General features: G+C 45.3%; 1 protein-coding gene across 21 annotated transcripts in view; it reads left to right on the top strand.

Annotated features, from left to right (window-relative positions):
• Nucleotides 1-15,205, top strand: part of SCRIB (scribble planar cell polarity protein) — a 576,647-nt gene that overhangs the window by 458,805 nt on the left and 102,637 nt on the right. For all 21 annotated transcript variants that reach the window (XM_078686589.1, XM_078686596.1, XM_078686598.1 and 18 more), the window contains one exon: nucleotides 13,237-13,284. In XM_078686589.1, the coding sequence (XP_078542715.1) occupies nucleotides 13,237-13,284 (48 nt within the window). The remainder of the gene's footprint in view (nucleotides 1-13,236; nucleotides 13,285-15,205) is intronic.

Here is a 15,205-nt window from a genome sequence, read left to right on the forward strand (position 1 = left end):
TTGCTTTTACGCCTGGATCAAGACAGAGCAAGTGATTGTGATTCATCAAGGTGTCATGTACTTGCACAAGTTCGTTTTATGTATTGTTTTGTAACTGTATTTATATAGTGCTTACTACCCCTGACAAGGTGTGGTTGGGTGGATGGAGTCAGTGGATGAATGGAGTTGAGTGGTGGCTGGGTGGATGGACTTAGTGGGTGGATGAAGTGTGTGTGTGTGTGTGTGTGTGGCTGTGTGTGTCTGTAGCTGTGCGTGTGTCTGTGTATGTGGCTCTGTGTATGTGTGTGTGTGGCTACAAATACAAATGTCATTTACAATGCCAATAGCTCTAACTTTTTCAAAGGCGAGACCGTTGCATTGTAAATGCTTGTTGTTTCAGAGTTGATGGTGGTCAAGCTTGTGGCCATCGCCATCAGGAAGGGCAGCAGTGGTAGTCGTCCTCGTCACCCATTGCCAAACCACTACAGTTCACCATCCATTGGTGATCTGTGACCAGTAGGGAACAGGATTTGGTTTTGTCTGTCAGCTGGCACACAGGTATCTCACACCAGTGGGTCTAAGATGGTGTTCAGAATAGTTATGCCCTCACCTTTCAGTCCACTTTCCCTCAAATTCCTCCTCAGACTTTGGAGGATCATTCCACAATTCTCTCACAAGAAGTGCATACACTGCTTGCCTTGGGGGAGGGGGGGAGAAGGGTTCCCAATGCAGAGAGAGGCATATGATGCTAATCTAAGTACTTCCTGGAGCATGAAGCATGATGGGCTACCACTAAATATAGATCCTCTCTTTCTGAATGCCTTCCTTCGGAAGGACAAATTCAAAATGCAGACTCTGGTCCATGTCCTCTCTGCTCTATTATTTGTCCTTGGACTTCCATACCTCATACTTCCATGTCCCGTCCAGAAGTCCCACAGGTATTTCGTTCACTTCGCTGTAATGCTGGAATAGTTTCAGCTCACCATCCTGCCCGTCAAGCTCATCTCGGCTCCCCCAGGTCTGCATGAAGGTGATCTCAAGGGTTGCAGGTAATCGTTACAGGTCAGGATTTCACGACCTCAATGACAGGTGGGATCACCACAGTGAGTTGCTGACTAGCTGCAGACAGTCACGCTGCTGTCTTCGCTAGGGTTCACCATAAAATTGAAATCCCACCTAAGGCCAGTGCAGGGAATTCCCTTTCTAGTGGCAGTTCTGGACACGTTGGCTTTCAAATCCTTTCTAATCCCTCAGTTATCCTGCTGGTGATTCATTAATTGGCAAATGCAAGCTCTGCAGTGGAACCTTCACCTTCAGTTGGCTCTGGTCTAGGAGAAAAAATCAGTATTTTTGGTGGCCATGGACCTTCATTGGTGGATAAAAGATTGCCATTCTCACTTCCGTCAAACCATTCTCATGCCTGACACTTAACTTACAATTTTGATGGACACATCATCTCTGGAATGGGGAGGCCCAGTGGACGAGTTGGACATCAGATACCTCGGTTCTCCAGAGGATCAGAAGCACATCAGTCTTCTGGAGCTGTGTGGCAGACAACAAGATAGCCATATGGTACTTGCAAGAGGGCCTTATAGTGTACCATGTTCTGTGCCAGGGGGTGCTGAAACCGTGGTGCTGACTGGACCGTCGCAAGATTTCCCTATCAACCACCTGTCAGGCTTCCAGAACACCAGGGCGAATGACATCAGCAGACATTATCTATCAGGCCAGGACTGTTTTCTGTTCCCAGAAGAAGTTCAGGTCTTTACCCATTGTAGTGTGTCCAGGGTATCTCTTTTTGCTACCGCCAAGAACGCACAGTACTGCACCTTTTGTGCCCAGATGTTTATAGCTCTGTCTGTGGCATCATTTCTGCCGCTGCTTGCCTGAGCCCTCAGGAATGTTAGGAGAGACCAGGTTTGGCTCATCTTGTTAGCTCCACCCTGGGCTCACAGAATGTGATACTCCAATCTGCTAAGCCCGAGCCTTTGCTGCTTTAGAAGGACCTTCTGCTTCAACTGTCGGGCAGGGTTCAGCAGGCGAACCTTCGCACCTGCACCTCCATCTGTCGAAATTTAACAGAACCACCTGAATGGCTTTGCCCTGTGAGAGTGCAGGCTGTGACTTTGGCTGTTCGCAGCCCATCCACAAGATAAAAATATTTTGTCTGCTGCAAAGTTTGTAGCCTGGTACGAGGCCTGTTGGGTCGATCCTTTTCAGACTAAGCTTTCTGATATACTTACGCTTGTTTAGTCTTTGGTGCAGCAAAGCAATGCTGTTGACCTCGTTAAGGGTTACTGTTTGGTCATTTCCGCCTATCTGCATTTGCTTGATCAGTCCTCTTTGGTTATATCACCTCTTATGATGTGTTTGGGTTTAATTGTTTCCTCTACACATTTTTAATATGTTCAGTGGGACCTTAATCTGGTACTTTCTGATATGCATGCTCGTGCCCTTTGAGCCCATACACAGTTGTTTTTAGGTTTCTGACCCTTTAGACTGTTTTTCTTATTGCTGTCACCTCTGTGCATTACATCAGTGAGCTACAGGTGCTGTCAGTGCAGCCTCCTTATACCAACTTATTCCCTGAAAAGTTGGTATTTCGTACTTTGGCATCTTCTCTTACACAAATGTGTTGCCCTTCCATGTGGTTAAAATTCTGTATTAATCACAGTCACAATTATACAAAATCAAAACAAAGTAGGTGCTCCAAATGACAGCACAGTTTAAAGTGCAAGTATGTGATACAATGATATACTACATTGACGATATTTACAATATATACAAAAAAGGTTCCTGCCCATAGGACAAAAAGATTTTTAAGAACCCAATGATATAGACATGTGTTTTAGTGTAGTCCAACGTTCAGCGATATGGGTGAAACCTAATAAGTAAACGTTTCGACCCCTTACTTAATAATGTAGGATTTTCATCAGGATAGCAAAGGGTGGTAGAAACCTACAAGAAATAACATAGGAACTGTCAGGGTTTACATTCCTACTGCAGCTTGGCAGAATGAACGTACCAAAGATTTAATCTCACTTGACCAGTGTTAATCTGGTATATTTCTATTAATTTCCATGTAACCTGGACGCACAAATCTGTAAAATAAATCAACTGGCCAATTAGTCCTAACAGAAATATTTGTATCAAAGTGAGGAAAATAATTCAGAAATGTGATAAAGTGCAAGCATCGTGAAGCACGTGAATTGATCCATGCAAATCTAATCTGATTCAATGTGGAAACATCAGACACGAAATGTGAGCCAGCAACCACTGTCTGGTGCAGTCACCCATGCAATATTTAAAATAGAAGCACTCCAAATTGCAGCTAGTCAGTGACCGCGAAAACCACTCCACAGATGTGTGAAAAATGTGTTATCACCATCAAAGGGTGAAACAAACATGCCTTCTAGTGAAATGTGTATACAGGGAGGAAGCAATCTTAAGAGCATCAGTGAATAACGGCGAAGGGCCGCTAAAAGTGCATATTTGAAAGTAGATGTGGTACCACCAACTTATGAAAACAGGGGAGAAGCGATCCTGCTTTCAAAAGCATCAGTACATAAGGTTGCATAGCCAAGCGTGGATAGTCCAAAGTAAACAATTGTAAAGACAAAGCAAACCTGATGCAGACTAAATATGAAGCATAACAGGCTCACTATCTAGGTAAAATAAAATTATTCATTATCTTGCTTAACATTATCAAATGTAATCAAGTACAGTAAGCCTTATGGCAAATTAATATCTTTACCTAAAGTCGTGCTGGCTCGAGACTCCAAGCAGCTCAGGGCATGCAGGGGAAAGCGAACCCCTGGTTAACAATGGAAAGGGAAACCACGTGGTCGAAACGCCTGCAATCCTTGCGATCTCACTCTGTCCTATGCCCAAGAGTTGAATATGCAACTGATCATGATGCACCCAGAGTTTCCGGGTCCATTGGTGAAGTCACTATAGATTAAGGCCTTTAGAGAAGCCATGTTGTGAATTTTTAGTACCCCTCGACTCCCTGTTGTGTGCATTCAGGCCCCAAAGGTCTATGCAGGCCTCCAGTCTAGATAGCACATTGTGGGTCCTCCTTCAGCACTGTCTGTCTCTCGAGCCTGCCTTGGGTTCTGCTCCGATGTTGGAGCCGACTTCCAATCCAAAAAATCCACACCGGTCTCTGCCACATTGATGCCGAGACCACTGGTGCCAGAATATATCTTCATTCCCATAGCTTTCTCTTACTCCAAGTTTAGTCCATCTCTGCAATAACTGAGCTTGTCTCTCTATGCCATACTAATGTGCCCGGCCCCAGTTCAGTCAGAATGTTTGCCTTGGAGCTGCCCCCACCAACCTTTTGGCTCAGACCTTGAACAGAGTCAACCTGGCATTGGGAATGGCAACGGGGATTAGGGGAAATATTTTCACCAACTATATACTGACAGTATATATCTGGATTTACAGGAAGCCAGTGGGGTTTTTACCCCCCACCCCACAGACACTGAGTTGTGTTATCACCTGGAACCGCTAACAGAAGAGAGAGATGCCTTTGCTGTAGTAATGAGATGTGAGGTGGAGGTCTTGGACATAAACTGCCAAATATGGAAGTCAAACCTAATGTACTATCAACGTTTTGCAACTAGACAAACCTCTTTGAAACCATTACTTCCATTTGATGAGGCCCTGGTCTAAATCCTGTTCCTGATCGCCAGCTTCAGGCAGGTTGCCAGACACCACAGGCTAGCTCTAAGCGACCATAACTGAAACCGCACCAAACAAAGTTTGGGAGTTCATGCTCTCACCAGTAGGGTGAATCTCAATTCTTTCCCCACGACAAGCCCTCACAAGTCTAAATGTCGTGAGACCTTCTAGAAGCAAATGGTTTCCTAAGCTAGTGTCACCCTTCTGTCAGTGTGTGCCAGGTTGCTTGCTGGTGAGATATGCCCATGCTTTAAGTGACCTGGTTGGCAAAACCTTGCTGGCAGCTCCAGAGGAATTTTGGGCCAACCTGGCTCAAACTATCCAGGATGGTCCGGTTGCTGCAAAGTACTTCATGTGGTGTAGGCTGGACCTCACCAACTGCTTGAGCAGACCAGTTGTCACTAACATTTTGCTTCTGCTGCTTGCTTGGGTGCCATCCACAGGCTTCTCAGGGGGTTTGTAACCTCTTAAATGTACATGCCAAGCAATGGGTCTCGCCTGTTTGGCGACAAGGCCAATGCAACAGGTGGTATAATGTGTTGTTCAGAAATGTGGAGAACCCTGATTAGATCCCAGTCCTCACTGTCAGTCAAACTCCCCATCTCAAAATCTTTGCTCACTGAACTGTTTCCAAGAAGGCGCTCTCTTGAAGAAATATTTGGGATAGAGTGGAGCATGTGACTCTTGGATTCTTTTCCACCTCTGCATCTCCAAGCCATGTTCTCAAGAGGATAAAGAAAGACTGGGCCCCAGTCAATCATCTGCCCTCAGAACAGGCTACTTCTTCGGGAGGACCTCCTGTCAAAGCTGCTGGGCTGGTTTCCTGCACCCGAATGTGCACAATCTGCACCTACTGAAGATTGATTGGCGGCAATTCAGCAGTTAAATGCATGAAGCCTCTGTAGGGTTTGAGGGCCCATTCCACCAGGGCTAAGGCTGCTACCACTGCTCAGGCACGCAGAGTGCCTGCACTAGGTATCTATAGGGCTGCAAAGTAGGAATCTGTACAAACCTTCACAAAGCTTGACAGCCGGGTCAGACAGGCCTCACCTGTATAGTTCTGCAAGACCTTTTGTTCTGAGACATTCCACAGGGGTGGGGTTTGCTTTTGTATCTATTCCAAAGGTATGGAGTCTGCAAATAGAAGTATGCATCAGAGGATCAAGCTACTTACCTTCAGTAATGCTATTTCTGGTGGATCCCGCTATCTAACTGCAGGTTCCTCACTTCACTCCCTCCTCACCGGTCTGTGAAAAAGCCGCCTTTCCGCTCTAAAAAGGTTCCAATTTTGTGATCTGCAAACTGGTATAGCTGATTATGTTGGGCTTCATGTCTGTGGGTGTGGACTGAGTTAAGAAAGAAACTAATATCAGCATGTAGCTGTGGTTCTTCTATTTAGCTCTGTCATCGCTTCTGGACAGGAATGAAGTTGGTGCGGAGCCGCACATCACCACCTACTGGAGCAATGCAGTTTAAATCTTCCTCATCTAGTCTCGTACCTGAGATAATCTGATGGTGAGGAATCTGCAGATAGACTATCCACATGATTGCAAATTACTGGTCCCTGTTGTTCTAAGTACTAAATTATCTTGTGGGCCTGGCACGTCAGCCAGTGTCACTTTTGGTGCTCCTGGGCTATGTTAAAGAGATGCCTAAGCACAATAGAAAGTTTGTTGGCCTGGCCCTGTTGCTGGGGAAAAGATGTGTTTGTATCGTGGGGAAAAGGACCGCCACCTACCGTTGACATTTGCCTCACAGATCTGGCATCATGTAACGATATCTCAGAAACATATTGTATATTGCTGCCCAGGGGATTGCGCCCCAGGGATAAATGGGTCCACTGAGAGCCTCAGTTGGTGGCAGGAGATGAACGATGAATAAGAGACTGCATGAAACTATGAAATCATTAGCATCTACCTGGGAAGCGTGGGGTCTCTGCAGTAATAAGAGTTGCTCACTGGAAAGAGGGACAGACAGCGATGTGTTTGAATGATGCAGTGGTCACGTTGTTTTAATGGCAAACTGTACATCTTGTTTAGTTTCTGTCTTTTGGATGTATACTGCATATATGGTATCCACCAGAAAAAGTGTTCCGAATGTAAGTAACCTGGTCATCCGATACTACTGTACTGACTTTGTGGTCACATGGAGGACCATTTTGCCTGTTCAGTCTCTCAAGACTTCCTGTTGTCAAGTTCCCTCCTCAGACCTACCATCTTTAAGAGGGTGAGAGGAAGTTTAGTATCTTTGAAAAAGTGATAAATCTGCAGTTGGAAAAATCCATCATGCTCGTTCTGTGGGTGGGGTAGAAAACTGTGAGTCGATATCCTCTTCTGGCGAGTCAGTGTCCATGTCTTGCCAATCCCCTTCTGCTGTTTTGGAGTCTTGGAACCCTGCTCGTATTGCTTACAGTAGAATTCTTGATCTTCATTAGCTTTAGGTTTTGGCCGGGGCTCCATCTTGCTTCTGAAATCAGAACTCTTACGGGGATTCAAAATCTTTGTAGTGTGTGGTGGGGTTCGGGAGAGGGGGGATTTCATTCATGGCCATTTTGCCCCAGGCCTTATCACCTTTTGGAATTGAGCTGGCTTCTGAGAAGTTGCCACCTACAGTGCCCTTATGTGTAGAGCCACAAGGTTTCATTGCTTTCCTTCCCACCTCACCTACTGAGGCTTTCAGCGTCAAGGGTGCTTTTGAGGACTTGAAGTCTGAGGGTTTTTGCTTGGTCCTGCGACAGGTTTATGGCGATACCTGTGTGCGCTTTTGTTCCCCCTTCACTCTGTGTCTTCTTCAAAGACGACTCCTTCTCAAACTTGATGAATCTCTACCCTGCTTTGGATCCTTACGTTTGCGCCACCTCTGTTGCTTCGGTGTGTTTTATAATCTTTGGACCGACTGTGGTTCCTGAGGGAGGGCCGCTTTTGTGACTACACCATGGCGTAGTGCACCCCCAGTTTTTTATTTTTGGGGGAATTCATCTACTAGTAATCTTGATCGCTAACACTGGGACATTTCCATACAGTGCCCCCACTGTATGTGCTCTGACCCATAAAGCATGCTGATATTGGCCTAAAACCTAATTGGCAATTTTAACATTCCCATAAGGCCTTCGTATATGGTCTTCATAAACACCTATATCATGAAAAGTTAAATACCACTTGTGGACTGCAGCATTTCTTGCGCTATCCATTACACTGGCAGTGAAAACATGTCATTAGGCTTATCCTATGTAGCCTGACACCGGCAGCTTGAATTCTGCTACACAGACCTGACCAAAGCTCCCTTTCGCAGGTAGGAAACCCAGATTTAAAAGAAAATAGTCAACTGTAAGCGCACCTTGCTGCTCACAACGGAGGGTGCATAATATTTAAGAGTGGAACATGTGTGACATTTGAAATGGCAGGTTTCCCTGGTGACTAGGCACAAAATTACATTGTCACTGGTCAGGCAGTATCTGGTACATAGGAAAAGTCAAAATATAGATTATACAATTTAATTTATAAATGTTGTGCTTTGCCAGCTACAGCATCCCCTTAACACTGTTATATTTAATAAAAATCCAATCTATTGGTAAAGTTGAAATTGTATTAAAGTATGGGAAATGTATCTTTTAGAAAGTTACCTTTACTGTGCGTGAATCTGATGGAGGCTAATTTGAATTACCTCTCCAGCAAATACCCAGCCAGTTCTTAACCTGAATTAGGTGTAAAAGAAGCAAAGACAATTCCCTTGGAGTGGAGACACGTTTTCTTACCCTGTCAGGAAGACCAGTTGGGGTGAGCCGAGGAACTTAATTTACTTTGAAGTGGCCTTCACTGTTGCAAGGCAATACATGGAAATACCCCTGCTTTTGTCCCCCCTACTCAGACTGGCAACAAACACAGAGAGAGAAAAGCTATCCACAGAACTTTGTTTGAGTGACCACTGATAAAGGGACTGTTCATTACCCTGGACACAACTTCTGATGGGCACATAGGCTCTGCACAAGGGTATGAGTGTTTCCCCATTTTGTATTTTGGTACTAGGGTGGTTTCTGGGATTATATGCAGTAAGAAAGACAGGAACAAATGAAAAGGTAGACAGGGCCTAACTTACTCCACTGGTCAGAGAGGGACTAGTAGTGTCTTAGGGTGTCCACCACCCTCCGGCTGATGAACCCAACAAAGCTGGACCCTCACCCAGACTTCCTCAGAACGCTGTCTGGGCCTGTAGAAGAACTTAAGAGGACTGGGCTTGCTGTCTTTTGCTCTGCGAAGAACTGTGAAGGACTGGACCTGCTCGCCTGTGTACCCAGGACAAGCTAGTGTACTGCGGGGTTCAGGTGGCTGACCTCCTGTGTGGCTATATGGACACAGAAAATTCCAATAAACCTTTTCCCTACAATTCTCTGCTGACCAGTGGCAACAAGAACTTGGACTAGTCTTTGCGGGTGACCTCTGCCTGGTAGCCTGCGTGTCTCTAGGTGCCCCCCTTCTGTTTTGGGACTTTGTTACATTCTAGTAAAAACTTCAAAAGCTCCATAGCCTTTGTCGGACCAACCCGTGGAAGTTATCTAAGCAGCAATTTCACGGCGGCAGCTACAATTTCAGATTTGTCCCATTGGGAGGCACATTTTTCTTCAAATGGTCCTATTTTGGATTAGGACTTGGAAACTTTTTCAAACTTTTGTTTATTTCCAGACTTTTACCAGGACCAATCCACTACTTGTGTCCGACCAGGGCTCCATCACGGGCGGCCTCAAACCATGCTTAGGTTCTGGTCTACAGCTTCCGTAGACTACCATTGGCACTTTGTGCTATTTGGTACTATTTTCACTTAAAGCTTTAACAAAGATCTCCAGTTTCCCTTGATGAATTTTTGTCGTTTTGGTCTTATTTTACTCATAACATTTTTCTCTGGGTTTTCAAATTGCCTGTGGAATTTTGTTTTGTGACAACTTTTTTTTATTTTCTATACACTGCTTGAATATTTTTCACATTACCTTTGATTTGTCAGACTTGCTTCTTTCCTCCACATCCACAGATTACATCATGCCCCCTTAAGTCTGTATCCACCCACAGAGTTTTTGCTACACTCTATCCTAACAGTTAATCTGCAGAATAAATCAACCATATCCACATGCAATCAGACACACCCCTTTACCTCCACAAATCCAGAAACTGCTTCACCCCTAGCCATCACTTTGTCAGAACCCCAAACCTGTTAATAGTCTGCACTCCAGCAAGTGCTCATGGTATTATATTCACACTTATTTTGTCTGAATCTCTCACCACAGAATAAGACACGCCCACTGGTCACAAGGATTCCTTCTATGGTATCTGCATCACCTTCCGCATACAATGTTGTTTCTTTTCCTAGCCAGGTTTGTCAATTGTTAAATATAAGGTCACTACTTTAAACAGCTAAACTACTGAACTGAATTGGGTTTTGTAAAGGGCAACTGATACTCAAAGTTCGACTGCAGGTAAGGAATAGGCCTTGTTAGAAATGGGATTTCCGGTTGGCTGAGGCATGCGACAAAGCCAGGCAGAAACCACCACTCTAGTCAGGGCAGGGGAGTTACACGCCAAAGATAACCCCTGCTCACCCTCTAGGCAACGTGGCGCGAGCAGTCAGGCTTGTCCCGGAGGCTATGTAAGTTAAGTGTTTTCGCCCGCACCCCCAGCAACAACACCCAAGGCCCACCACAAAGGAAACCACACAAGGATATATATAAAAATAGCCTTTGTATTGTACAAAACACATTAGATAATAAATACACACTTTACAATGTGCCCTTCCAGATGGGAGCCTCGCTGGTGCACTCTGGGGCTCTCCCTCGCTCCTGGGAGCCCCGGGGGAACTTCGTCGACTTCCGGTTGTCCCGCGGTCCCGCCCCCGGCCTGCCTGACTTCTGCTGCGGGCCGGGCGGCGGCGGGGATAATCTCGGGCCCGATCCGGGGGTAGGCTCCCGGGAGATTGTAATAACGAAAACCAATACACGGGCGCAAAAGTCCCTGGCGGGGTGGGCACCTGCCAGGGGCAATAGGAGGCAGGAACACGGCAATATGCGGCGTGGGCAACCGCCAAAGTGAAAATAAAGCGCTCTTAGCGCTAGGGGCAAATCCAGCGCTCCCAGGCACTGTAGGGCTCCAGAAAGCTTAAAAGTAAAGCGCTTCTTGTGCGCTAATGCCCCCAAAGTCCAGCACCAAGTCCTTCAGGGGGTGGGGGCAAGACTGGGCCCAGGGGCCAGCTCACAGGGTCCTCCTAGGCAGGGAGGCAATCCCCAGTGGCGGTCCTCCTGGCGACCAGCAGCAGCAGCAGGCCCCCCCCCCCCCCCCTCAGCTTGGATCAAGAAGAAAACCCTTTGTAAGGGGACACAGCCCCTTTTTATACAGTAAATCTCTTTGTTGTACAAGGTGCAGGCAAGGGGCGAACCAGATACAACTGGTCCCTGAGCACCTTGTTTTGCTCAGCCCCTCTGCCTATTCACAAGGTGGGTCAGGCACATCAGACACACCACAGGGGCCGGAGCCAGCATTGTGTGGGGGAAAGTCCAGCCCTATTCAGGTCCCAGGTGCACTCCTCCCCAGCCATCAACATGCAGATCTCCCATTCACCACCGGGGCACACCCATCCTGACTCCTGGAGCCTGGCACACCAGCCAGCTCCAGCCAATCACAAGCCAGCACATTCACTGCACAGGCACACCAACTTCTAGAAGTGGCACTTCCACACTAGACACATTCACGCCGCACACATCATCGCGCAGCATTCAATCACACGAGTCCGTTCATACCAAACTCGAGCTTGCACTCCCCACGCATCAGGAACTAACATGGACACATACATTCCCCATGCATTCCTATGGGAGGGCAGGCCAAGCTCATTACATGCACGCACTTTACCCTGGGACACAGTGGTAAAGTGCGCAGAAACCAAAAATTACTACCACCAATTCACATTCATAAGCAAAAAGTTTAGGGGTGAACCTGCCAGAAGGGCCAAGTCCAACAGGCCTGTTAAAAATACAAATGATTTAACTTCTTCCTGAAGGGATATGGGCATGTTATATTTCATATGGTAATGGCCAAGGAATTCCAATGTTTGGCAGCTAAGTAGGAGGAGTGCCCCTCAGTTGAGCCATGCGTCAAACGTGACTGTCCAAGGAAAAGAGAGGAGAGTGGAAAGAGCAATAAGGAAGAAATTTGCATCTGAGGTATGAAGGCCCACAGATGTTAAGAACCCAATGAGGTAAGCAAATAGCTTTAAAGACATAATGTTACGATTAGGAAGCCAAGGCCTAACTCTCCATTTGACTGCCCCATTTCTACCTGCCATGTGATCCATCTATTTTAGTATCCCACTTTCAGATTAGTACGTCCTACTAGTCGTGTCCCTGGAAAACCTCAGTAAACATCCCAAATCTACCGTAAATCACATACAAGTGGCTAAACTTTCCTTCTAAAATTTGTCAAAGATAATAATGAACACCAAACAAGAAAGCAGGGTGTACAGGGCAAGTTATATTTTGTATAGACCACGTATTGGAGTGTGGCCACCTCACCTTCCTCAAATGTCCAACTCCTATTAAAGCGCACAACTCATTGGACTCTTTTCAGGAGACCATTCAAATAGTGTAGAGTCTCCATCATGTCACTGGTTAGTTCATATTTACACAGAATATCCAGCCCCTTCCATATCTTCCTTCCCGCTCACTATGCTCTACCTTTGCCAGTCAGGTGCTGATGCCACGTTTTATGCATAACTGTAATGGGGGTCGCCCCTTCTCATACTTTGCTTCCAAACATTGGAATTCTTTACCCATAACCACCAGGAAGAAATTACAAATGTTGTATTTCCTACAAGACTATTCCTTCCCTGCAGTTGTTCCTGTCCCTCAGCACCAGAACGCCCCTTGAGTACCAGTTGCACTTTACAAGCCCATTTCGGTATTTTAGCTGTTTGAAGGCAAGGAACTTTCTCATACTTAGCAGATGAGAAGTCTGACTAGGGAAACGAGCAACGTCTTATGTTGGAGGTAATGCAGATACCGTAAAAGGAATCGGATTGTGAGCAATGGTTGCACCTTATGCTGTGGTGAGCAATTCAGACAGAATAAGGCTGCACCTAATACCTTGGGTATTTGCCGGAGTGGAGAATATTAACAGGTTATGTATTCTATTGAAGTGATTGTTTGTTGATTTGGATTTGGGGAGGTAAAAGGATGTCTGATTCCTTATGAAGGAAGTGGATGGGGTTCATTTATTCTGCAGATTAATGATCAGAGTAAGGGTGTAGCAAATTCTGAGCTGCAATTTAGACTTAAGTGGGGACGTTCTAATCTGTGGAATGCGGAGAACAGAAGTAAGACGGATTCTCTTGAGGGGTATGGTAAAGGTAAGTGATGTAGGAAAATGTGTACACTTCTAATGTGATGGTTGCCAAGGAAGGGTCTGTAGTCCATGGAATGAGACATACATGCTTGGGGAGTAATAGATGATTCAGATGTTTCAGTGAGATGTAGTGATGGTGAAGTATAACATGAGGATCAGCTGGTCCTCACCCGGGTGGTCTGTTCTTTCCATGCAGGATGTGTACATCCCAAGAACTCCAGAGCGACCAAATCCTCCATCCGAGGTAAGTGTGCACCTGCTGAAATATATGTATTCACACTCTTGTCTTCCCCTCCCTCTGCAAGCATTCCCCTTTTGTTAAAACCAGAAACAGAGTAGGAATGCCTAGCTGGGGCAGGGTAAACAGGTATTGCATAAAATGCATAAGATAGCTAAAACATCCTTACGCTTCTTCTAAAGCACTTAGCAAATCTAGATTGGACGTTTGAGCGCTCACAGTATTTGAGCGGAGAGATGAAAACAGTTCTCTTTCACTATATTTATTGACTGGGAAGATGGTAGTGATTTCTTGTAATATGTTCCACAGTTTACCAGCATCACTGGAGTGTAACTTGCCTCCTATGCAATTCTGATTATTGTTGGGATCTCTAAAGCTTTTACATCAATTGATTGAATGTGCAAAGCAGTGTTACTAATCATTTAATACATTTAATAAGTATGTTTCTCCTTAAAGGTTATCTCCAGTGAACAGTCCTGCCCAAATCAGGGATCCTAGACCACTGTTTTTGTAAAATATTTACATTAAATGTTTTCTTTTACAAAAGCCAATTTAAAATGCATGTGTGTGTGTGTGTGTGTGTGTGTGTTTGTATGTATATATTTATAGTGCTATATCTGCTTGCTATATTGGCTGAATCACATCTATTTTTCTTAAAATAAGTAATTACAATTTAAAAACATCACTGTATAAATAAATGTTTCAAGTGTTTCTCCAAACTTTTTAAAATAGAATAAAATTGATACAATGGAAATGTTGCTCGATAATCTCCGGCCTTCAGTAATTGAAAACTGGCCTTGCTTCATTTAAGGAAGCTCGGTTCTTATCTACAACTCCTCCATCGGAGATCCAAAGAGATCACATCATGAACAGCCAGTTGGTCTAGCCTTTAGAACCTACTGGCTTTGCCAGTGTTTTTGACGATGCTGAACTCATCAGTTAAAAGCCATGCTTTGTGCCAGTGGTGTTCAGTATCTGCAAAAAAACAAATCGTCAATATGCAGGTGCGAAAATGATGAGGGAGTCATTTTCTTTTATTTTTCTATTAACTTATCTAAGATGTTGGGCACCCCTTAGTGGGGTGAAACACTAAGGACTTGAACGGGGCCCCCAGTGGCCGAAATCAGTTCAAGCGTTCTAGTCATCATCCTGTTGTTTATCTGTAAATGTGGCTGTTTTGCATCTCCAGAAGAAATGCAGCCCTCCATAATGTGATCCTTTGAAACTTCTGTCATCTTCCTGTCAGAATCTGTGATTGTCACCTGGAAAGAAACCATGCCACAGCAGTATATCCTCCAGATCCTCCTGATAAGGAATGCAGATACCTAGAATCAGGTGGCAGGAAAGTGTGATAGTGCATCAGTCGCAGCAATGAAAGCAAGTAATGTGGCTGCTCTGATGGGTAGTTACAAGTCCCAGTGTAGCGGTTCACAGAAGGTTTGGCAAACGAGCAAAAGAAGGATTTAAAAAAGATCCTGAACAGAAGCATAATAGTCTCTATTCAGTTCATAAATGCTGCTGCAGGTCTGTCTGAGCTAGCTGGCCATGCTAGTCATGGTCTTTCCATAAGGTGTTCTTCCATGATGAGTCTGGCAGGCCTCAAACTAGAAGCTAAACAAAGCATCATCGATCTTCGTTTCCCAAGCACCACTCCCTTGTGCCGCCTGCTGATAAAGTAATGCAAAGCTTGGAGACTACAAGTGAAGACAGTGAATGTACATGGCCTAGTAAAGAAAAAAGCACAAACACTTTTCCAGTTCTATGATAGACTCCACTTTAAATAGGCAGGCCAAACCCCCTCATTGGCCTATGCTTCAGAAACAGCTGAGGCAGTCGTATCAGCACAAGTGCAGTCCATTCAGAGGGAAAGAGGGCGAGCAACTAAGCTGCAGTCATGAACCTCACCACACGAGACACAGTAGCTCTT

The sequence above is a fragment of the Lissotriton helveticus genome, chromosome 4_1 (assembly GCF_964261635.1).
Source record: "Lissotriton helveticus chromosome 4_1, aLisHel1.1, whole genome shotgun sequence".
NCBI lineage: Eukaryota > Metazoa > Chordata > Amphibia > Caudata > Salamandridae > Lissotriton > Lissotriton helveticus.